This window comes from Drosophila innubila, chromosome X, assembly GCF_004354385.1.
Source record: "Drosophila innubila isolate TH190305 chromosome X, UK_Dinn_1.0, whole genome shotgun sequence".
Lineage (NCBI taxonomy): Eukaryota > Metazoa > Arthropoda > Insecta > Diptera > Drosophilidae > Drosophila > Drosophila innubila.
The window spans coordinates 25,460,817-25,486,067 of NC_047626.1; the positions used below are offsets into that span (position 1 = coordinate 25,460,817).

At 44.3% G+C, this 25,251-nt stretch overlaps 3 protein-coding genes across 4 annotated transcripts; 2 read left to right on the forward strand and 1 right to left on the reverse strand.

Annotated features, from left to right (window-relative positions):
- The first annotated feature begins 490 nt into the window (after positions 1-490).
- Positions 491-15,070, forward strand: LOC117788792 (dynein heavy chain 6, axonemal). Its single transcript, XM_034627663.1, has 27 exons — positions 491-1,334; positions 1,394-1,538; positions 2,322-2,672; positions 2,733-2,828; positions 2,886-3,016; positions 3,163-3,737; positions 3,800-4,210; positions 4,270-4,660; positions 4,717-4,993; positions 5,045-5,659; positions 5,727-6,179; positions 6,237-7,060; positions 7,114-7,708; positions 7,767-7,916; positions 7,975-8,286; positions 8,348-9,275; positions 9,472-9,651; positions 9,708-9,974; positions 10,028-10,213; positions 10,275-10,624; positions 10,688-10,829; positions 10,892-11,895; positions 11,958-12,138; positions 12,197-12,951; positions 13,011-14,079; positions 14,145-14,615; positions 14,671-15,070. The coding sequence occupies exons 1-27, from the start codon at positions 491-493 to the stop codon at positions 15,025-15,027; spliced, it is 12,060 nt and encodes a 4,019-aa protein (XP_034483554.1). The 3' UTR covers positions 15,028-15,070.
- Positions 15,062-24,754, reverse strand: LOC117793646 (xenotropic and polytropic retrovirus receptor 1). 2 transcript variants are annotated; one of them, XM_034634021.1, is made up of 7 exons: positions 24,536-24,754; positions 19,116-19,240; positions 18,129-18,527; positions 17,068-18,043; positions 16,830-16,999; positions 16,552-16,685; positions 15,062-16,493 (listed from the first exon to the last, which is right to left on the reverse strand). In XM_034634021.1, exons 2-7 carry the CDS (start codon positions 19,182-19,184, stop codon positions 16,214-16,216), a joined length of 2,028 nt encoding a protein of 675 aa, XP_034489912.1. In that variant the 5' UTR covers positions 19,185-19,240; positions 24,536-24,754; the 3' UTR covers positions 15,062-16,213. The 2 variants fall into 2 exon arrangements, with proteins under 2 accessions (XP_034489912.1, XP_034489910.1); XM_034634019.1 differs by lacking the exon at positions 24,536-24,754 and adding an exon at positions 21,432-21,728.
- Positions 22,476-24,605, forward strand: LOC117788812 (transcriptional adapter 3-A). Its single transcript, XM_034627686.1, has 2 exons — positions 22,476-22,590; positions 22,627-24,605. Exons 1-2 carry the CDS (start codon positions 22,476-22,478, stop codon positions 24,165-24,167), a joined length of 1,656 nt encoding a protein of 551 aa, XP_034483577.1. The 3' UTR covers positions 24,168-24,605.
- Positions 24,755-25,251: the final 497 nt, after the last annotated feature.

Genomic DNA, 25,251 nt, shown 5'->3' on the forward strand with positions numbered 1-25,251 from the left:
TCTAATTTCGCTTTTAATTTCTTATTAACTATACAATAATAATTTTTATTTCAGTCGGTTATTTAAAATCCCTGAAACTTAATTTATTTTAAAGTTTAAGGTAAATCAATAAATATATATAATTCATTATTCCTTTCAATATTAATTTTAATAATTTGAAATAAAGCGCCACAAACTTTCAGCTGTCAAACTGTTTTCAATGGCCAAGGGTTGAAAGCTCATTTAAAAGCTCAGCGGCTGCCATGACGGCAGTGGATTGCTTGTAACGGTAGCTTGGGAAATCAAGCAAGCAAATCAACAGTTGCCAGGCCAATTCAATTTCAAATTAAATCCCCACCCATACAATATATAGATATAAATCCATATATGTATATACAGTTGATTGTTACACCGATATCGTGAAGTTGTATGCGGTCCGCTGGTTGTGCGGAACTTGAGCAGCCGGAGAAACGCTTAGCACAGCTTGAGGCTTGAGGCTTGAGGCTTGAGGATGCGGCCCAGCCAGGTATCCGTGCAGAGCGGCAATGGGATGGATAGGGGCGACATGGCCGACACGGAGCGTGGCAGTGTGGCAACCGTTGGTGGCCTGCAGTCGGCATCGGCACGTGGTAGTGGCAGCAACAGTCCCATTCTATCAGCAGCTGCATCCAGGAATCGGTCGCTCCGCAAAAGCTCCAAGAAGGGTCTGCGCACGGGATTTAGGGATCGACCCACAAAGATGTCCATCGACAACAATCTGCAGATCAAGACGGGCGCCTCGCTTATTCCAGACTTAAATGTAATTATCAATCGCATGCGGAATATGAAGGACGACAGCTATGTCTATCTGGACTATATGCTGCCCAAGGATAGCGAATATTTTACTCCCTACAGTCTGCGCGAAGTGGAATTTGCCAATTTGAATATCTTAAAGCCGTATTATACTGTCACTCGACATGGAGTTACCTATTGGCGTGTCTCCGAAAACTTCTTCACGCCCCTCAATCAATGGCAACAGGAGTTTCAGCAATTCCTGAGCATCATACAGATTCGCACCTTCTCCATATTTCGTTTATGGAAGGGCTTCAAAGTTTGGGAGAAGACCATTAAGTGGCGTAAACTAAACGCTGCCCGCAATCATCTGCAGAACAATCTGTTCATTGTTATACCGCAACTGGCCAAGGCTATACTACGAATGCGCTCTGACATTGTCGTCCTGGAACGTCTGAGTTTTATCAACATTGAGAATATCGAGGAATGGCATCCATTTTACTTCCTTGAGTTGCATATGCGCATCTACGAGCAGCTCAACTATCTTTTCCATGAATTCCGTTCCTACGTAGGCAGAGCCTTATGTAAGTCCAACACTTCTCCAAAGCTCTTTAGACTATATGTTATATTAAATGCCCTATAGATCGTTCTTGCACGGAGGCCATTATGGCGCGTGGCTTCTATCCTGACGATGAAATCAACTATTATCCATCGGTTAAGAAAATGCGAGAGGCGCACAGCTTTATGGATCGGGCACGCAAACGGGCCTTCTGTAAGACCCTTACCAAGTGAGTCTTATCTATGGTTTTTATGCCCATTATTTAAAAAATAAGTAAGAGGGTATATTGTCTTCGTTGGAATGTCTGAAACAGGGAGAAGGAGGCATCTCCGACCCCATAAAGTATTTATATATTCTTGATCAGCATTAACAGCTTAGTCGATATAGCCATGTCCGTCTGTCTGTCCGTCTGTCTGTCCGTCTGTCTGTCCGTCTGTCTGTCCGTCTGTCTGTCCATCTGTCTGTCCGTCTGTCTGTCCGTATGTCTGTCCGTCTGTCTGTCCGTCTTTCTGTCCGTTTTTCTGTCCGTCTGTCTGTCTGTCTGTCCGTATGAACAAAAATGTCTCAGAGACTATATGATATAGAGTAACCAATTTTGGCACACAGATCTCTATACACCCCAAGCAGATCAAGTTTGCTTCAAATTTAAGCAACGCCCCCCTCCGCCCCAGCAAATCGCGAAAAACCACCACACCCACAGTTTTTAAGATAATACAGTTCTTATGGTAATTAACGTTATCTTTTAATATTATCTATAACATCACCTAACCGCAGCAAGATCGCACAAGAAAAACGGGAGTAATAGCTAGCCAAACTTATTAATAAAGTTATTATTTCAATACAATCACCTAAAAGTATGCAGTAGTTTTTATTAGGTAGTAATTTCTTTAAAGTACTTTTATATATACTGAAATAAGTAACGGGTACCCTATGGTCGGGATCTCGACTATAGCCTTTCCCACTTGCTTATTACTATTCTCGTAACTTTCTTTCACAATCAATTTGTTTGTAGCTTTTTAAGCTACTGCGATATGATGCTGTATCAGGCACTCTATCGCGTCACCATTCAGAGCTATGCGGATCTACATCATGCCTTCAATGAACATCATCAGGTGGGTCCAACGGAGGCGGAAATTACCCGTCACGATCGCCTGGATTCGCGTGTGGAGAAACCGCGACCGCCCAACGCTCCGCAGAATCCATTTTTCTTAGCTTCACTGCGTCTGCTGCCTGATCGCATTGAGGTGGAGCCTCTGGAAGATGTACTTAAGTTGATATTTCAACGCATCACGGGTCTGATTCTGGAGACCGTATTAGACATACCACCCTTTACCACAGATTCTGAATTTGCGCAGTACACACAGTAGGTTGTCTAATCTTTTATCTAGTTTCAGTCCCAGCTTAAGTTCTTTACTTTATCTAGACCATCAATTATGGGACGTCAAGAGGAGTGTTTGTATCAAAGTGCGCCCGATTTGACCTTCCTATTAAAACAGGATAATACATTTAACTTCAATCGGTAAGACGCCATCGTATACAATGACAGTAACAGAAATTGTATGGATTTCTCTTGCAGTAAGAATGTGTTTGTCCTAATGCGCACCGCCTATGAGATGGCACATCTTTACACCGCGAGATTTAGAACCATACGGGAGAACTATGAAATTGATGCTACCACAGACCCCGAGGATCTAAGCACCGAACGGGGTAAGGATGCTTTGCGACTCTGACCAGAATAGATCCTAAGCGTTAAATAAAGTTAAAGAACTCGTTGAGTTTGTTATTTCAGTTCGTTCTTTCCTCCATTTCATATTCAATCCTTATCTTTATTCCTTACTGCCCTCCTTCCATAGATCTAACGGCCTTGCGCAATTACTGCGATCGCTACTGCAACAATCTGAGAGCTTTAGATGGCATACTTGATCATGTCTTCCTGGGTCTCTTGAAGTTGCGTCAAAGTGGCTTCAAAGACGCAGTTACTCCGGTTTGTCAGCGCCTTCAGAATGTGCTTGCCATCTATCTACCCCAACTGGCGGAGGAGGAGACAACAAAATTGTATGAGGATGCACAGGATTTCTATGGCCGCATCGGATATGAGCCGACAGCGACATTGCAGCTGGTTGCCCACATACGATTTCTGGACAACTGTGACGAGGAGCTGGACGAGCTGTTCAAAGTGGTTGACTATGTGCACGACTTGCTGCTAATCATCAAGGACTTTAATATCCCCATCGATGATGAGCGCAAAGAGGACTATATGGACACGGAGGACTATCTGAATCGCACTAGGGAAACCCTGGCGGAAATCCTTGAAAAGCGACAGGACTTTATCAATCAACTGGAAGAGGCCATGCAGGAGGACATACAAGCACTCAAGGAGGACATCCATGAAGTGGCCGTCGAAGCCATCGAAGACTGGTTGCTGACCGTAAGTAGAGATCCCTGGCTTATCCTATAGTTCCCTCTCCTGAAACCATTTATTTTCAATAGAGTAAATCAGATCGAAATGCGGTAAATGATAAGCTGGATGAACTTTTGAACCGTATGAACGGGTGTCGAGAGAAGGCAGACGAGCTGATTGGCTATCAAAAGGAGTTTAGAATCGATTTGACAATGTATGAAGAAATGGCCTCAGGGTTCTATGATATACGCATGCGGCAGAATCTCTACAAAACACTCATTGACTGGGAGGAATCCCTTGCCAGCTGGTTGGCCGCCGATTTCAATACTCTCGTCGTCGCAGACATGATAGACCTGAATGCTAAAACCATTAAGAACTGTCTACAGTTCCAAAAATATCTACCCGATAATGATATTGTTCCAGTACTTCACAAATCCGCCGAGGAGTTCAAAGAGAAGCTACCGGTTATTGGCTACCTGCGTAATCCCAATCTGCGTGCGGTAAGTAGAAGAATTATTTGAGAGATTGCATCCTTTATAACTGGAAACTTCCATCACAGCGTCACTGGACCGAAATCGAAGATCTGCTGGCCCGCAAGTTCTTCCAGGAGAAAGACATTAGAATTAGCACCTACGAAGAGTCGCATGCCTTCGATGATGATAACAATGCGGAGGCTTTGATGCAAATCTCCTCGCAGGCAACGGGTGAAACGCAGCTAGAGAATATGCTCAAAGGCATTGAGACCATGTGGAAGGAAACCGAATTATCCATTGCCACGCATCACGATCAGAAAGATGTTTTTATCCTTGCGGGCACCGAGGAGCTTCAATCGGTTCTCGACGATGCGAATGTCAATATCAACACTATTGCCGCATCCAAGTTTGTGGGACCGATTAAGACGAGAGTAGACGAATGGATATCAGCTTTGGATCAATTTGGCAGAACTTTTGGTAGGTCATAGGCCATTAAACTAAGTCGAATACCATCTAACTTATACATTAAACAGAGGCTTGGATGGATTGCCAGGGAGCTTGGATCTATCTGGAGGCAATCTTTGCCTCAGCAGATATACAACGTCAACTGCCCCATGAGGCCAAGATGTTCAATCAGGTAGACAAGAACTTCAAGGAGATTGTGCGTCAGGCCAAAAAAGTAGCCCTAGCCCTTCCCACCATGTCCAGCGTGGAGGTTTACGACATGCTGAAGGAGGACAATCGTTTACTCGATCTGATTTCACGTGGCCTAGAAGCTTATCTGGAAGTAAAACGTGTGGTCTTTCCCAGGTTGCTACAAGGAATAACGGTTAAAGACCCTAACTAACAATTCCTTTTTAGATTCTACTTCCTGTCCAACGATGAGCTGTTGGAGATTCTTGCCCAGACGCGAATACCGCAAGCAGTTCAACCGCATCTACGCAAATGCTTCGATGCAATCTATCGCCTAGAGTTTGGTCAAAAGGAAGGTGGTGATGGTAAGATGATAGCCACCAATGATATAATTGCCTTTCTCTCGCCCGAGGGTGAGAAGCTACAGTTTGGCAAGGGGTTGAAGGCACGCGGCGCTGTCGAGGAATGGCTCAGCAAAGTGGAGGACGCAATGTTCGTTTCCTGCAAGCGATACATGCGCTTTGGCTATCAATGCTATGCGGCCAAGGAGCGTGACGAATGGTTCCAGGACCATCCCAATCAGGTGGTCATAACCGTATCCCAGGTTTACTGGGCAACCGATATACATCGCATCTTTGATGCCAAAGAAAAGACACAACTGGGGGTCATTGAGAAGATGACGAAATTCGAAACAAAATGCCTGCAGGATCTGGGAGCACTGGCGGCTCTAACTAGAAAAAATATCAGTTCATTGTTGAGAAAGATCCTTTGTGCTTTGATTACCATCGATGTGCATGCCAAGGACTCAGTGCACATGCTGATCGAGAAGGGTGTCTTTAACTCGTAAGTAGACCAAGACGAATCTCCTCAAGAATTTCTCTTAGACACCATTTACCAAATTTCACTTCAGCACCGACTTCAATTGGTTGAAGATGTTGCGCTTTTATTGGGCTATCGAAACGGAGACGGTCTACTCCCGCATGGCGGCCGCTAATATACCCTATTACTATGAGTATCTTGGAGCTGGCGGTGTCCTTGTGCTAACACCCTTGACTGATCGCTGTTATCTGTGTTTGATGGGTGCCTTTCAGATGGATTTGGGTGGTGCACCGGCTGGTCCTGCGGGTACGGGAAAAACGGAGACAACCAAAGATTTAGCCAAGGCTCTGGCCAAACAGTGTGTGGTCTTTAATTGCTCTGATGGCCTCGATTACAAGATGATGGGTCGCTTCTTCTCGGGATTAGCGCAATGCGGTGCCTGGTGCTGCTTTGACGAGTTCAATCGTATTGACATCGAGGTGCTGTCTGTGATTGCCCAGCAACTGATCACCATACGCACAGCCAAGGTCATGAGGGTGAAACGGTAAGGCGAATGCTATCCTTTTGAAATTATAAGCATTTTTCTTTCCTATCATGACAGGTTTGTTTTCGAGGGTCGCGAGATTAAAATCAATCATTCGTGTTGCGTGTTTATCACCATGAATCCGGGCTATGCCGGCCGTACCGAACTGCCGGACAATCTGAAGGCTCTATTCCGTCCTATATCCATGATGGTGCCGGACTATGCGCTCATTTCCGAGGTCATTCTCTACTCGGAGGGCTTCGAGGATCCAAAGATTCTAGCTCGCAAGATGGTGCAGATGTATCAGCTTTGCAGCCAACAGCTCAGTCAACAGAATCATTATGATTTCGGTATGCGAGCAGTCAAATCTGTCCTGGTCATGGCTGGTGCACTGAAGCGTGCCTCTCCGAATCAGCGGGAGGATATCACGCTGATTGCCGCATTACGTGATTCGAATATACCCAAGTTTTTGGCCGACGATGCCATACTCTTTCGTGGTATTCTCAGTGATCTTTTTCCGGGTGTTGAGCTACCCGACTCACAGCATCCGCATCTGGAGGCGAGTCTACGCATCGGCCTACGTCTCAAGAGTCTTCAGCCCGTACCGACGACCATTCGAAAGTGTCTTCAGCTCTACGAGACAATGTGTGTGCGTTGGGGTGTAATGACAGTTGGTCCCACTGGTGGTGGCAAGTCGGTGGTACTACATGCACTCGAGTTCGCGTTGGCTCATTTGTTCGAGAACGAGATCCAAGATCCCAACTTTCGTCCGGTGGTCATACAGACAATGAATCCCAAGGCTGTCAACATGAATGAACTTTACGGCTACGTGGACACAAAGACATTGGAATGGCAGGATGGACTCCTCGGTCTGGCTGTGCGCACCGCGGTCAATGTGGAGGGTAAGTCTGAGAAATTTCTCGAAAGTAATTTAATATTATATACCAATTTCCAGAGGAGATCCATCAGTGGATCATGTGCGATGGTCCCGTGGATGCTGTGTGGATTGAGAACTTGAACACTGTGCTGGATGATAACAAGATGCTCTGCCTGGCCAACTCAGAGCGCATTAAGCTGACCGCCTGGATACACATGCTCTTCGAAGTGCAGGATCTGTTGCAGGCATCTCCCGCAACGGTCTCACGCTGCGGCATGGTCTACGTTGATCCTGGTGATCTCGGCTGGATACCACTTGTGGATACCTGGCGTGAACTGGATATGTCACAGAAGCTGCCTCCCGCCTTGGCCGAGTTCCTCTATCAGTTGTTTATCGGTTACTTCGAGAAGGCTTTGAAAATTGAAAGGAAACGCGCTTCCTACACTATACATCAGGTGTTGGGTTCCAAGGTGCGTCTGTGTTGCTCTCTCATCTCTTCCCAGCTCGAGGTGCCACGCTGGCATTCCATGACCGATGAGGCGGCCAAGAAACTGATTACAAAAATCTTCACTTGGTGTGTGCTCTGGGCTATTGCATCCAATTTGAAAGACGCTGAGAAGATGTCCTTCGAGGACTTTTGGGGCAGGGCTATGGCCACACATCCACACATGGAGTAAGTGCTTCCAAGCTAATTCTTGCTCAACTAGCATCACATTACTGTTCTTTTTTAGCATGCCAGAGCGTTCCATGTGGAACTATCGCGTTAATCTGGAGACCAATGACTGGGGAAATTGGAATGAAATTATGCCAGAATTTACCTACAGCTCAGAAGTCTCCTACTATGATATGCAGGTGCCCACAGTAGATACAACAAAATATGGGTAAGACCCAACCCAACCCTATAAGCTAAGCGTCATTGAAAACTGGCATTCTCCTTAGATATGTGGCTGATTTGCTCTTCAAGCGGGATTTTCCGGTCATGTTCACGGGTGAAACGGGTGTGGGAAAGACCGTTCTTGCGGTCAGTTGTATGAAACGTCTAGCCGATGGTAGAGTCATACCTGTTGTGCTCAACTTTTCGGCCCAAACGAGCAGCTTGCGCACCCAGGAAATGATCGAGGGGCCACTGGAGAAGCGAAAACGCACACAACTTGGTGCTCCCGTGGGTAAAACTGTTATCATCTTTATTGATGATGTGAACATGCCCAAGTTGGACACCTACGGCAGTCAGCCGGCCATCGAGCTGCTCAGGTGAGATTAAATCTTAAGATCGTAATGTCTATAGTCTATTTTCTGTTATGTCAACGTGCAGACAATTTCTGGACTTCAAGGGTTTCTATGATCGGGAGAAGCTCTTCTGGAAGGACATACTTGATGTGGTTTTGGGGTGCGCTTGTGCACCACCTGGTGGTGGTCGTAATCCACTTACTCCACGCTTCGTCCGACACTTTGCACTGTTCTCACTCCCTAAGCCTAATGAGGAGACGCTCACACAGATCTTCAATGGCATCTTGTTGGGTTTCCTGCAAACCTTCTCCTCTGTCATTCGCGCCCTCTCCGAGTCAATGGTGCATGCTTGTGTGGATGTCTATATGCGTGTGGCGAAAGTGATGTTGCCGACACCAGATCGATCCCACTATATCTTTAATCTGCGAGATCTTTCCAAGTGCATACAGGGCATACTCCAAGCGGACAACATGCACTACAACTTGGAGAACCAAATATTGAGGTTGTTCTATCACGAGACAACTCGAGTCTTTCACGATCGTCTCATTAACAACGAGGACAAAGCGATCTTTAAGACCCTCATGAACGATGTGTGCAAAGATCATTTTAATCGCGACGTCGTCCACCCAGATGAGCCTGATGTACTCTTCGGAGACTTCATGGTCTTTGGCAAGCCGAAGAACGAAAGGGTCTATGACGAGATCAGGGATCATAGCAAACTGGAGAGCGTGCTCAATGATTACATTATCGATTACAACTCCATGGCGGTGGGTAAGCAAATGAAATTGATACTCTTCCAGGATGCCATGGAGCATACGGTGCGTCTGGCCCGTCTTCTGCGCAGCGATCGTGGCAATGGCCTTCTGGTGGGCGTGGCTGGTATGGGAAAACAGTCTCTCACTCGCTTGGCCTCCCATGTGAACGAGTACAACTGTTGGCAAATTGAAATGCGACGAAATTACGATCTTAATGCGTTCCACGAGGATCTGCGAGTACTCTATCGTATCGGCGGGGTAAGTATCGATCGGAAAACAGCCTATGATCATAATTTACATCTTCCCTTCTTTCATCCCTCCTTCCTTTTTTCCTTTCCTTCCTTCTTCCCCTCCTTCCTTCCCTCCTCTCTAACCTCGTTCTTCCTCATTTCCTTCCTTTCATACTAACTTCTTTGCTCACTTATTTTCTTCTTTCCTTACTTCCTTTTTATAGATTGAGAACCAACCCGTCACTTTCCTGCTGATCGACAGCCAGATAGTGGAAGAGGAATTTCTGGAAGATATCAACAACATTTTAAACTCTGGTGAGGTGCCCAATCTCTTCGAGGGCGATGAATACGAGAAGGTCATCTTGGATGCACGTGATGCCTGCAATGCTAGCAAAAAGGATGAGGTAAGATCCCTGCTCATCTTCTCCAGAAAACATCCCGAAAGTGTTCTTTCTCACAGAGCTGTCACCGCGATGAGATCTATAAGTTCTTCATTAACCGAGTGCGCAACAATCTGCATGTGGTTATGTCCATGAGTCCAGTGGGCGATGCCTTCCGTCGACGTTGTCGCATGTTTCCATCCCTGGTCAACTGCACGACCATTGATTGGTTTACCAGCTGGCCCACTGAGGCGTTGTATTCCGTTGCCCTGGGTCTGCTGACAAAGATTTCACCCAACATGAATGAACGTATCTCCTTGGCCAGCACCACAGTGTTCATGCACAAGGTACGATTAAGACTTTCCGCTTAATACATTGACTAATTTTAAATTTGCTCCAGACTGTCGAGGATGCATCTGTTCGCTTCTATAAGGAGATGAAGCGACATTATTATACCACACCCAGCAGTTATCTGGAGCTGCTTAAGCTCTACCAGAGTCTGCTGAAGGTCAAGACCCAGGAAATTATTGCGAAACGCAAACGAATTGCCAGCGGTCTTAACAAGCTCTTAGAGACCAATGAAGTGGTAAGTAATAACGCTAACACAATGTACCTTCATTTTTTAAGTACTTGCCTGGTCACTGTAGATTGCGGTCATGCAGAAGGAACTGGAGGTGATGGTGCCACAACTGGATGAGAAGTCGGCAATGATGAAGGCACTGGTGGACAATTTGACAAAGGAGACGAAACAGGCGGACGCTGTCAAACAAGGTGTCATGGAGGATGAGGCGAATGCCAAAGAGAAGGCAGCCATTGCCCAGGCTATATCCGAAGATGCAAGCAAGGACCTGGAGATAGCAATGCCTGCACTGCGCGAGTCCGAGGAAGCCCTCAAAGGACTTACCAAAGCGGACATCAATGAACTGAAGTCCTTCACGACGCCTCCAGCTCTGGTGCAGTTTTGCATGGAAGCCGTTTGCATCCTTCTAGGTGCTAAGTAAGTTTTTTAATAATAACAAAACATGGTTGAGACTAAGATTATGATGATTGTGCTCTAAAGACCCACATGGGCCTCGGCCAAGGCCATTATGGCTGACATCAATTTCATTAAACGACTTTTCGAGTACGACAAGGAGCACATGAAGGAAGATGTCCTGAAGAAGGTCAAAAAGTACATAGATCACAAGGACTTTGTGCCCGCTGTAAGTCAAAGAGTTTTAGCCACATACTCACACAACTCAATGGGGTCTCATTCAATCTACAGAAATTCGAGAAAGTCTCCAAGGTGGCCAAGTCCGTGAGCATGTGGGTAATTGCCATGGACAAATTCTCCAAGGTCTACAAGGTAGTCGAACCAAAGATAAAGCGCAAAGAAGCTGCTGAAGCGGAGCTTAAGGATGTTATGAAAGTACTGCGACAGAAACAAAAGGAACTGGCTGCAGTCGAAGCGAAGATTCAATCATTACGCGACAGCCTGGAGGAAAAACAACGTGAATTCCAGGTCATCCAGGACAATGTCGATCTCACCTATGGACGAATCAATCGAGCGGGTCGTCTAACCTCAGCCCTGGCGGATGAGCAAGTTCGCTGGCGCGAGACGGTGAAATCGTTGACCGCGGACTTGGCCTGTGTGCCAGGAGATGTCCTGGTGGCAGCTGCATGTGTCGCCTATCTGGGCGCGTTTTCCAATGAATATCGTCGCGAAATGAGTCAATTCTGGGTGGACAAGTGCCGTGAATATAACATACCGTCGAGTAAGGAGTTCAATCTTCTGAAGGTCCTTGGTGATGCCTACGAGATGCGTCAGTGGAATGTCGATGGCTTACCCAAGGACAACATATCCATTGAGAATGGCATCTATGCCACGCGTGCCTTGCGCTGGGCCCTAATGATTGATCCCCAGGAGCAGGCTAATCGTTGGATACGCAACATGGAGAAGGCCAACAATCTGCAGGTGATCAAAATGACAGATGCATCCATGATGCGGGTGCTCGAGAATAGCGTACGTCAGGGCTATCCGGTCTTGCTAGAGGAACTCGACGAGACCATAGATCCCTCCTTGCGTCCCATACTCCAGCGGGAGACTTACAAATCTGAGGGTCGGATCTATTTGAAGCTCGGCGATCAGGTTATCGATTACGATGACAACTTCAAACTGTATATGACCACCAAGTTACCCAATCCGCATTATATGCCCGAGGTGTGCATTAATGTGACCCTCGTCAACTTTCTGGTCACTGAAAGTGGCCTGGAGGATCAGCTACTTGCGTAAGTGTGACCTGATAACCTGATAAGTCGCAATTTATACCTAAGCACATTCCTACTAACAGCGACATTGTGGCCATTGAGTTGCCCGTCATGGAGGCACAACGTAATGATCTTGTTGTGAAAATCAACGCGGATAAACAACAGTTGCTATCGCTGGAGGATAAAGTGCTCAAGCTGCTCTTCAACTCCGAGGGCAATATACTGGATGACGAGGAGCTTGTCGAAACCCTTAACGATGCCAAGGTGAGTCCAAGTGCTTTACCCTCTTGAAGGGTTGGTTTACCCTTTGAAACATCCTTAGGAAACTTCTCTGATCATTGCCGCTCGTCTGATTGATACGGAGGAAACGGAAAAGATAATAACAGCTTCCCGAGAACGATATCGCATTCTATCATCTCGTGGGGCCATCCTATACTTTGTGGTTGCCGGTCTGGCCGAGATCGATCCCATGTATCAATACAGTTTAAAGTACTTCACTCAAGTCTTTTGTAATGTCCTTCGTCTCGATCATCCGGCCATGGCCGTTGAGGTTCGCATCGCCACATTGATGGTGGATGAACTGAGAGCCATCTATGATAATATATCGCGTGGCCTCTTCGAAAACCATAAGCTCATCTTTAGTTTCCTGTTGACGTTGGCCGTGGAGCGTCAAGAGGGACGTGTCACTGAGGAAGAATTCGGGTTTCTGACCCGCGGCGCCGTGGGAACGGTGCGTATTAAGGCCCAACCCGCCAACGTGAAGCTCAGTCAAATGGAATGGGAGGCAGCTATATTTTTAGAGGACAATTTCAAGGATTCCTTTGCCGGTTTCACCAACGAGATCGATAAGCCCTTCTTCCTGACGCTGCAGGACAACAAAGAGGTCTTTGACTTTGCCAAATCGAAAGCTGAACCCACTGACAAATGGAACAAACGTCTTCACATCTTCCACAAACTCATGTTCATTGCCACGTTCCGTAAGCCACGTTTCCTGCTGAATGTCGTTAGTTACCTGCATGCCACAGTGGGCAAGTACTTTACTGAGGTGTCCGCCAGCGGAACACAACTGAGCACAGTGTAAGTTTAGCTCCAGCTAAAGAGAAGGACTATTGTAATAATATGATTCCATTCAACAGCTATCTGGACACTTCGGCTGTAACGCCGCTGATCTTTGTGCTCTCGACGGGCTCGGATCCTATGTCGGGTTTCCTTAAGTTCACCACGGAGATGAAGTTCACAGATAAGTATTACTCAATATCTTTGGGTCAGGGGCAAGGACCCCTCGCCGAGAGTTTGATTGATAAGAGTCTGCGCATGGGTCACTGGGTATTCCTGCAGAACTGTCACTTGGCAACCTCCTGGATGCGTGTTCTCGAAACAATTGTCCGCAATCTCACCTTGGGCATAACTAAAGCGAATCCCGACTTTCGTTTATATCTCTCATCGATGCCGACACAATCATTTCCCATCAGTGTGCTCCAGAACTCGGTGAAAATCACAAATGAGCCACCCAAGGGCATCAAAGCGAATGTCATTGGGGCGTTGGGTGATCTCAAAGTGGACTTCTTTGAGCAGCACATCCAAAGTGGCAAATGGCGTGCAATTGTCTTTGGTCTTTGTATGTTCCATGCGGTGCTGTTGGAGCGCCGAAAGTTCGGTCCTCTGGGCTGGAACATCACCTATGAGTTCAGTGAGAGCGATCGTGAATGTGGTCTCAAGACTCTCGACTTCTTTATCAATCGCGAGGTCATGGAGGACATTCCATGGGAGGCTATACTCTACATCAATGGTGAAATTACTTGGGGAGGACGCGTTACAGATTATTGGGATTTACGCTGTCTGCGCACGATTCTAACCATCTTCTCCTCGGAGCGCATTATACAGCCGGGATACAAGTATTGTCGTGGTGATTCTTACTATCGTGATCCTCAGGGGCAGACACTGAAGGAATACGCAACATTTGTACTAGGTTTTCCGGTGCTGGAGGATCCCGAGATCTTTGGCATGAATCAGAACGCCAACATTGTGTTCCAGAGCAAGGAAACCGAGTTCTTTATCAGCACTCTGCTCCTGGGACAGCCACGTTCCTCAGCCGATGAGGGTCAGGCCATGGAGAATGATCTCTGCCAACAGATAATTGCTCGCATTCAATCCTCGCTCACCATCAAAATTCAACGTGAACCTATACACGACACCCTTACGGTGGTAAGTAACCCACATATGTACATACATTCGCTCCCAATCCAAACCCATCTTCCATACCTTTCCAGCTGGATAACAAAGGTCAGATGCCATCGTTAACCACGGTCCTTGTGCAGGAGATCGATCGCTTCAATATCGCTTTGGGCATAATTCATGACAGTCTTGGCAATCTGTCCAAGGCCATCAAGGGTCTGGTCGTGATGTCGGAGGATCTGGAAATGGTATTTCGAGCCCTGTTGGCCAATATAGTGCCCGCGATGTGGGCCAAACGGAGCTTTCTATCTGTTAAGCCATTGCCCAATTACATTGTGGATTTTCAACGTCGCATTGACTTTATCCAGCATTGGGCAGAGAATGGAGCACCACGTTCGTATTGGATAAGCGGCTTCTTCTTTCCGCAATCCTTTTTAACCGGCGTCCTGCAGACGTACGCACGTCGTCGAGTCCTTCCCATCGATTCGCTCAAAATCGATTTTCAAGTCATCGAAATGGAATTGGTGCAACAGGATTTCTTCGAGCTGCACAATGCGAATGCTAATGTGGGTAACATATGACTTATTGCGCTTATTTATTTTTAAATAACTTCCTTGATAGGACGCTCGTCTTTATGGGAGTCTGGAGGAGTGCACCGATGCCATGATTAATGTCCATGGCATTTTTGTGGAGGCCGCTCGCTGGGATCTCTCCAAGGGCGGACTATGCGACGCCAAATTCGGTGAACTCTATACACGTATGCCTGTAATACGCTTTATGCCATGTCTGGAGGTCAGCACCCTTGTTCGATATGAGGCACCGTTGTACAAGACACAACAACGTTCCGGCGTACTTTCAACAACAGGACACTCGACGAACTTTGTGCTCTCCATTCTCTTGCGCAGCAAAAATGATCCTGAATTCTGGATAATGCGTGGAACTGCTCTTGTTTGTGCCGTGCTTGAGAATGTCTCCTAGTTGAGACCGTCTTAAATTAACAATGGTATCGATATATGCTGCATGTTTCTAGGTAAATTTATTTCGTACAATTCGTTTCAATTCTGTTTCGGGGTTTCCCTTCGAGGCGTAACCCGATAATACAATTTACTCGTAATATATGTATATGTTAATGTATATGTTATATATGTTTATGTGAATGTGTGCTTTGTGTGTTTTGTGTCTTTGTGTTTTGTTAATCATATCAATCGATTCTGTTCATAAGATATAGCTATATATAGAGTCGTTCCTAGAGTTCTGTAGTTTTTAACAACAGTCCTTGCTTCAGTTCTGTTTTATTATTTATATATATATATATATATAGATATATACTATACATTTGTATAAAATTATTGTATGTACACCTTTCAATTGGTTCGATAAAAGACAAAAAATATTAAGAGGGACAATACAAGGCCACTTTCTAAACTTTACACTTGGTACATTGCTAACGTTAAACGTCTGAAGTCTGTTCCTTTTTTTTTTTTTGCAAATGGCTCAAAAAAAAAATTTCGCAAAAATATTTTCAATCTATTTATATATCTAAGAAACAGAAAGACTCTCGAAAAAACATAAATAAATTGAACTAAACTGCACAACTATATAAAATACAAAGAACAGTTGTGTAAACAAACAGGATATGTAGTATATATCCTTTTAGAAAATTCCAAAATAATTAAAGGCATTTCACCTAATTGACTAAAGCTTAATTAAGGTCTCATTAATGTTTAACTATAAAAGGAATGTTTTTTGTGCTATAGGGTATTGCCAATGCTTCGATCTTGTATGTTTAGGTATAAATCTTTATCTATGGGAAGGAGGAAGTTATAATAAATCGCCTTTCTAAGTAATACTGCCGCTGTATTAATTATCTGAATTTGGGGCTTCTAGTTGGGGGAGGGATTGGTCCTATTTTTGTTAGATGCGTAAATGGAATGCTAATTTAGTAGTTAAACTTAAGGTCTAATTATTGCAGGAATTGGGAGTTGCATAAGTTTTTCTTGCTTTTAAGTACTTAGTAACTAGTTGTAAACATTAACTAAAAACAAACAAAAAAAATTACAACTATGTTAATGGTGACGTGCCAAGAAAAAGTGAAGAAAAGAAATCCGTTTGCTAGGAAGCTCGCTGAGAGGGCAAAGAGCAAAAAAAAAAAAACTAAAGTGCTTTAAAGCTTTTTGCTGCCATCGATGTCAATGCTCAGATCTTGTAGGGAACCGCGCGGATGCAGCAGGCTGCGCTTCTCGGGATCCTTGACCTTCTTTGGCTTGGGTCGGTTCGTTTTTGTGTAGCGATTAATCACACCATCCGTTTCATCCATCATACGCAATATCAATGTCTGATCGGATGAGTCCAGCGGTGCTATTGAAATATCGCGCACGGCACGGAATTTACCACAATTATTTAGATGCTCGTTCTCCAAACGGAAAAAGTTCCAAACGAATCGACTGCATAGAAGAGATTACAATAAATATGATGATAAAGATATAGATGAAACGGGTTTACCGAAAGACTTCCAGTATGCCTGTTATAGAGGTCATAATATCGCCGGTCACAATTTTCATTTCAGTCAAATAAAAGGATAATGCCCAAATGAACCTCAGCGCCAAATCTTCCAATATAGCAAAGTAATAAAAGCCCTGCAGAAAGATGAATGACAATTAATTGGATAATTTCGATAGTATGATTTAGGTAGTGAAATCGACTTTTACATTCCGATTTTAAACTCAATTCACAGTAAGGATTTACATCACTCGTTTGCAGCCTTGATATAGTCTACTCACCGTGGAAGAATACACGACCTCCTCGCGGAGGAATGTGTTCTCGCCGGCATTCTTATCAAAGAGACCCCAATCCATTTTAATATCCCAGGTGTAGGAATAGCATGACGACACAATCGATGAGATTATCCAAAGCCAGGTGTAGGGATTATCAAATGTGTTGGCATAGTTGGCTAACATGAAAAGGAAAGAGACAGAAGTTGGCAGCTAAAGGAAAGAGATGGCATGCGTTAGCACTTACGACTGTTGAAGCTTTTGAGAGTGGCAAAGATGACAACCAGAAATGTTGTCGAATATTTGCCGGCATTGACGAGATGGGGAAAAGCTTCTCGAGAGTCACGATAACGCCGCAGACATTGGGCAAAACGAAACCAGGCTGGTAGGCAATTAACAATGGGACGCACTATAAAATCCTTTTCCATGCAAATGGACGCATCTCTTGCCTCTGACCAGTTGCCATTGGTGAAATAGAAGCATATGAGATACTCAAAGTCGAGTATGGCGGTAGCCAACGAATTCAATTGATCGCCCAGCCAGAAATCAGCGAAGCCCACATGGAAAAATGGCGCCGCCAGACAGCGTCCCGTGATGCGCAGCAGCCAGAAGCGTGCATCGTGATGGAGCACATGAAACGGATTGACCAGAAACACGACCATAATCAGTGTAAGGGTCAATGGATTTATGAATGCCGGTATACTGAGACTGGCGCTATACAGAAAGCTCAGCATACTCAACGTCCAGACGACACCGAATATTGCCGCCAGCTCCATGAGATGCTGTTCCGATAGATGATTTCGCGGATCCAGTTCAAAGATTAGCACATGATTCACGCCCGACGAACGCCAGCCATAAATGTTAACGCCAATGAGAAAGATGAACTCAATGATCAGCAATGGGCCGCGATATAAGCGAAATGTGACCTTTAGATTCTCGCCGGTGATATCATGGAATATGGCTGAGAGCACAACAACGATGCCCAGAACAATAAAGCTGCCTGAGAATAGACCAACTTTAAAGGTTGTCCATGGACTCTGCTGTTCCCCCAGTGGTGGGACACGCAATCGTTTCATGGCACGCTGACGATCACCTCCCTCCAATTCCCCGGTGACGGTCGTTTCAGTTTCATTGATAATGTTGTCAATATCTTTGTTGATAAAGAAATGTGATGCCTCCACATACTCTTGCCGCCACTTTGCTCCACTGTCCACGCGCAGCAGCTGCAATTAATTAATATGAATAAATACATATTTAATATCCATTTCACTTACACTTATTGTTCTTGTATTTTAATTTCATATTTACCTTATCATGCTTTTTGAGTATTTTGCGAAAACCCGTATGATTCAAATTCTGATAGTTCTGCAAGAGTATCAGACTCAAGTAGAATTCACTGAAGGCCAATTTCAATTCTCGCGCCTTGCGATCGGGCAATGCCGCGTGTCGTTTCTGACCCTTTGACTTTTTGGCAGTACGCTCCGATTCCTCGATGCTCGACTTGAGTTCCGCATTAAGTGTGGCAAATTTACGTGTCGCCTCTGCCAACTTTTCTGAGTAGAATGTATTGATCTTCTTTAGCTCCTTGTCGCAATAGTGAAAGAAGTTTTCATCAAAGTTGGCAAAATGACGCTTCAACACCTCATCCTCCACGCTGTCCACCGAAGGCGCCTCCTCCACGGCCAAATAGAGCATCGCTTTCATTTCCTGCAAGAACAATTATATATGTATGTATATTAGCTTATCACTTTATTATCTGAGTAAGGAGAAACTGATATGCTGATATCTGAACTATAAATATTAATTATTATATCTTTAACGTTAATTGTGAAGTTTTAATGCATTTGTTTTAATTTTAAAAATAGATTTGAGTCATTGTGGGTGCGAACTCAATTCGTAATCCAACTCATACATTTTCCCCATGGCTGTCGGTCAGTGCTTGACGAAAAGAAAAGTTTTCACTATGAAATTTTGAAACATTACCAGAAAATTATAATTTGCTTGAAAGTTAAAATAAACTTGGTCTGATTATAATAAACAGGAATCTACATGCTAAGTTTGGTATCTCTAGCTCTCGTAGGCTCAGAGATCTTCGTGTTCATACAGGTGGACACATTGACTCGGTTGTTGATGCTGATCAAGAATATATACGTCTACTTTATATGCTTTCATTTTTAACTATACTGTCTAAAAACAAAATAATGATGCATATCGAACAATTGAATGGCACATCCATAAGTATCCCCGCACGTAAAATGGTAATAGATACGATTTGAAGGGTTACACATGTCTTACCTCATAGTTGATGTACTGTTTGCGCCACTCCGGCGTTATGTGCGCCGACAGATGCTCGGCGAACTTCATGGTGCTATCGATGCAGTCGTGCCCCTGGCTTGGTTCTTAGGTGGCTTCAACCGGCGCTGAAATTATCACAAATCCAAAAATCAACAACTTGAGTTGGCTTATTTAATGCATGGCTGCATTCGTTAATTTTCCGATAAAATGCAATAGGGAAACCAAATGGCGAAGAAGGAGCGAGATGGGGGGAGGGACTGTATCTAATCGGAGGGCAGTTACAGAACTTGTTGTAAATAACAAAGGCAGTTGGCAACTCGAGGCAAAGGGAGGCGACCGACAATGTGGGCACATCTCTGATAAGCCAACAAAATGAGTTTCTTTTTGTTAGTCAGTGTTTTTTTTTTTTTTTTGTGGCCTTACGAGAATTTGTTTATTTTCATTAGCGCGTTTCGCTTAATAAGCTAAGTAAATTGGAAAATTTTGTCGTTCTCAGTGCGCTGTGTAAACACAACCGTTCGCATTTTAATCAATTAATTGCATAAATATTTGCCAAGACGCACGACGGGACAGAAGACAAGAAAGAAACTTTATCTTTCATTGATAACGAAGATCTGATACCCTTGCAGGGTATTGTTCCTGTGCCAGCTACATGATCTCATAGTTAGGTGTTTACCAAAATTTTTAAGTATGTAAGAGAATGGCAGATGAAAATTTTTTTAGATAAGTAGAGATATCGCAAGAAAATAAAAAAATTTGCATACTAAAGGGCTAGTTTCACTGGATGCAAAACGACCCCGGAATAAAAAACTCCATATAAATAAACCAGTAAAAAAAATGTTCGCCCTTAAAGATTGATTTTCGACTGATCGTATAATGTATACGATATGGATAATACCAAATTAACAATGTGCGGGTTTGGATAAGATATCTTAAAAAATAAATTTTCATACTAAAGGGCTAGTTTCACTGGATGCAAAACGACCCCGGAATAAAAAACTCCATATAAATAAACCAGTAAAAAAAATGTTCGCCCTTAAAGATTGATTTTCGACTGATCGTATAATGTATACGATATGGATAATACCAAATTAACAATGTGCGGGTTTGGATAAGATATCTTAAAAAATAAAAAGGTTTTCGTACTAAAGATTGATTTTTAACCGCTCGTTCCAATGGAATATATATGATATAGTTATATTATTTGTATCAAATTTGGTAAGGATATACAGGACAATATTAACTGCACAATCTGGGAGAATAGTTGAGATATCTGAAGAAACAACAAAGTTTTTATACCTGAGGTTAATCTTGGTATTGTACAGATAAGGTACAGATATCAGATCCGGCTGATTTTGACATATATTCTGCCTGTAGGAAAAATACGGAGAAAGACAGAAGGCTGCATATAAACGTCCGTTATTGCCATATCAAGTTAGTTCGTCTTCCAGTTCAAGAATATATATACTTTATGTCCTTGAATGCGTTAGATGTTTTGTGACAAAATTATAATACCCTCAGCAAGGGTATAAAAAGGGCTACAACAACTTGTGGCTTTAACTCTTGCCTTGACTTTTGTTCTTAATCAGGACACACACACACACACACACACATATATATAGAGAGCTATACACCCACAGGTGTTAATTGATTGAGCGTCAGTGCGTCAATACGTCAAATGGAAGCGTTCATTCAATTAACGTCAACATTAAATCTTAAATATAGAATGTCCAATTGATGAATTGCTTGCCATTCAAACCATAACTGAAGATACAAAACTAATTGATCGAATGTTTTTTGTTGAAATGTATTTTTTTTTCTTTTTGTATCAATTTCTGTTTCTTAGCAGTAAAACACTTGTTGCCTGTGCTCTTATCAGTGCAGTTGCTCTGTTTGATTTTGTCTGCTGTCTTAAATACGCGCTGATAAGCCAACTGACAACAACAACAACTAGCACAACAAACTAAACACATTCGACAAATACCAATACACTCACACACACACCCGCATACACTAAAACATACGTTAAATATTTGATCAATAAAGCTGTCAACCCAAAGAAATGCAAAGCCCGTCTTGTTCTGACTCAGATATTGAAGGAATTCTGGCGAAATGAAAGCAGCGCTGCTCTGCTCTGCTCTGACTGGACAAGGCGCCAGATAAATTGTTGCTGCAGCAGCAGCGACTGCGTCTTGTGATTGAGCAGCCCAATTAATTGAAGGCATCACGAGATTAAGTTTAACTTTGTTGCTGATTCAAAATTGCTTTTCAATTACATAAAATTACACATCTCTATACACAAGCCTGTTGACATACAAACACTGGCTGCTGCTGCTGCTGCGGCTGCTACAGCGCTGCTCGCTTCTGGCTGCTGCTCTCCTGTTGTGTTGTTGCTTCTATTGTTGTTATTGTTATAATGTTTTGTTTATTGCTGGTTGTTAAACCAAATATTGTGTTATGGGCATACGTTAATAGGTATGCAGTTAGGCCACCACCTAAGCATTACTAATTGATAACGTTAACTAAGTGGTTAAGTACACTTTATCACAGAATAGCGCGCACGGAACAACAAAGAACAAAATGCAAACGAAACAAAAAACCAGGGACGATACAAAGCGCTACGCTTATCGATGGACAGTATTGGTAAATGCGCGCAATGCTGCGATCGTTATCGTTCTAGCTATCGGCAGTTCAATTTATCAATTTTTGATGAGAGAACTAATCGTTGTTATCGATGGTCAACTGATTTTGCCGATTTTATCGCCCATCACTGATGAAAATTGAAATTTAAGAACGCAAGAAACTCAATAAAAAATTAATAAATTTGATGAAAATTTAAAAAAATTAAAAAAAAAAGTTTGTCAGCCCTCGGGTAAGAAAAGTTAGAAAATTTAATTTAAAAAAAATATATATATATCCAAATATCGAGAAAATTCAAACAAAAATTTTGGAAAAGTTTTAAAAAATTATAGCTAAAACAATTTGAAAAAAGGTAGAAAAACTCATTGTCGAAAATGTACTTATTTTTTTGAGTAAAAAAAATCAAACCAGATCGGAAATCGAACTGGATGGGCAGCCCTCGGTTGAAGGACGCACCAAAAAACAACGGCACTTTTCGTTCAGTGAACGAACTATATTAGAATTCTATTCACTGAACTAAATGACCTACAATCAGGGGTTTAGTTCGTTCGTTCACTTTAATGATTAGTTCAATAGAACTAAATCCGAACGATTCGACACAAACTCAACTCAGTTGACTTTTTCGCAAATATATTGCATAGAATTGCACAAGAACGACAACACGCGAAGCTGCGCAAGTTTTTGCTGCTGGAAATGAGTACGAACATCAAGAATATAAAGATGGGCCACTTTGGCGGCGGTGGCGGTGGCGCTGGCTTTGGCATGTCAGCTGGCAAATTGCTCACAAACAATAACACCAATGGCAGCGGGGTCGCTGGCGCAGGCGGTGGTGGTGGTGGAGGCGGGGGCGGAGGCGTGGGCAGCGGTGCAGGTGCGGGCGCAAGCGGCAGCAAATCAGCGTCCCATGCAACAACGGATGCCGATGTGTTTGCGATGCCCAGCGGCACGATAATACCGCTGATTCGCAGTCGCGATGTGGCCAAACAATTACCAACGCTTGCAGCTGCATTGCAGCGTCCCGCCGACGATCATTTGGCTGCCGAGGATTTGGATGCAGTGCAGCTGGAGCTGGAGTTGATGCTCTCCAATGTGGCATTGCGTGCACGTGTACTTAAGGCCGAATACGATAGCCTGGACAAGGATGAGAAGCGTCAGGATCGTCGCAAGTTGGAGCGTGTACCGCCTGGTTCACCGCCCATCAATCAAGCCATGCTCAATGGCATTCTGGGCATGGGCAGTGCGGCCACTGGCGGCGGCAGTGGCAGCGGTGTCGGCAGTCCGGCCACCGCATCCGGCAACTCCAAGCGTAAACTGCGCGATGAGCCGACGGGCGTGCGCAAGAAGCACTCATCCATGACGATATTAAAGCAACAGCAGCAGCTCCAGGGAGCGGTATCCAAGCAGATGAGCAAGAACAGTCCGCATACGGATGATAGCATGGATTATGTGCCAACACTGCCCAACATGCAACAGCACCAGCAGCAGCAACAACAACAGCAGCAGCAGCAGCAACAACAACTAACACACACACAACAGCAACTGCCAAAAGTGAGCATGCCCAAGAATGATATGCCCAACAAGTTTTGGCTATCGATTGAGCCATATTGCATGCCACTGACCAACGAGGATCTGCGACTGATTGACGATCTGCTGGAGCAGTATCGTGGCCCCTTGGTGCCGCCAATACCACAGCTGGGTCCGCATTACTCCACCGTCTGGGCGCAGGAGGATATGAAGACTCTGCAGCCGGGTGGAGCACGTCAGAAGTCACTGAATGCGACGGCAATGCTGAAGAAGGCCGACGGGATGCTGGAGGAGAGCATAACGGGGCCGCTGACCCAGCGTCTGGTCTCGGCGCTGCTGGACGAATCGCTGCCCAGCGAACAGGCGGCGGTTGGGGATCACAGCAACAGCAGCAGCAACGAGAACACACACTCCTCCTCCAGCAATGCAGTCGGCAATGCAGCCGTCGGCTCGGCCAACTTTCGTTCGCTGTCGATGCTCAAGCATGGCGTTGGCATTGAGCAGCGACTGAAAAAGGAGCTCATCGACAGCGGACTGATCGATGCCAGCGAACTGGCCGCCCACGAGGATGTCGATGAGGTGCTGCTCGAGATCAAGCGCGTCACATCGGAGATCAGCAGTGTGGCGCAGTTCAACAGCGAGGAACTGAAGCGTCTGCGTGCCGCCGCCAGCGAGGAGATCAAACGCATTGAACTCAAGCGTAAGCTGGACACCATCGATCAGGAGATACTTGAGTGCTACAAGCGCATGCTGCAGTATCGGGCCAAGCGCAAGGGACACACCAACGAGGAGAAACAGGAGATACTGCGCTTAACCACCGAACAGCGTGCTCTTGCCGAGCAACTGGAGCGCATGCAGCTAATGGGTAATCTCGATAACAAATTGTAGGACAGGAGCTTGGCCTGGAGCTGGCGTCAACTAATGGCGCTGCATCGGGCGACGCTCCTCCTGCAGCAGTGGGAGCGTCACAGCGTTTGGAACGATATCAATTTGCAATTGCAATGTGTATAAACAACTAAATCATAACTTAACTCGCCAGTTTGTACATTAGCAGAGCGGAGCGTATATGGCAATTACAAACCACAACCACACACATTCACCACCACCATCACTAACATCACCATCACCACCACCATCACCACCACCACATACCTACACTCTCTCTATACATAACATTAATTTAAATTCATATATATATATATACATACTTTATATATATATATATATGCACATATATGTATATAATTCATACATACAATTTTTATATAGCCTAAGTTATTGTGCCAGGCAATAATAAAGTTGTCGCTGTCACCCAGAAACGAATCCTCCTCTTTCTTTTCCTTGCTTTCGCTTTGTCTTCACTTGGAGTTGAACACCACCGCACACCACAAGCGTCCAGTGCGCTTTGAACGATGAACTGCATCCAGACCCAGAACCAGACCGACACTTCATAGCCGGGTCAGAGCCGGCAGCAGCGGAAGCGGCAAGCGATCCAAATTATTTACCCTTCGATAAGCCTCCCTCCAAAGTCGACACAATGTTAGGAAATACGAGTGCGACAAAAGTGCGGCGCCTCTGGTTTGAGCTTAATTAAAATTAAACAATAGATACTCGTATCCAAAAATGATTCATCCAAAAGACACACACCGCGCTCGAAATACTCTAACATGGCGATATCTTCCCATTAAATTCTTAGATACCAACGATTTGACGTCTTTCATCTGAAACTCTTCCTATTAAAATAACTCTACCAGATCTATTATTTCATAATATTGTATCACTTATTTTCCAAAAATACTGATATGTTATAAAGTGAGATATCAGATGGTTTAACAAATCTATTACAAACTATTAGACATTTTATAAGCAATCAGTTCTTTTCTAAAATGTTAAAACTAATATAAAACAAAAGATTAATTGTAAACAATTGTAATCGATAAAATATTATTTTTTTAAGAGAAATTTCTTTCAG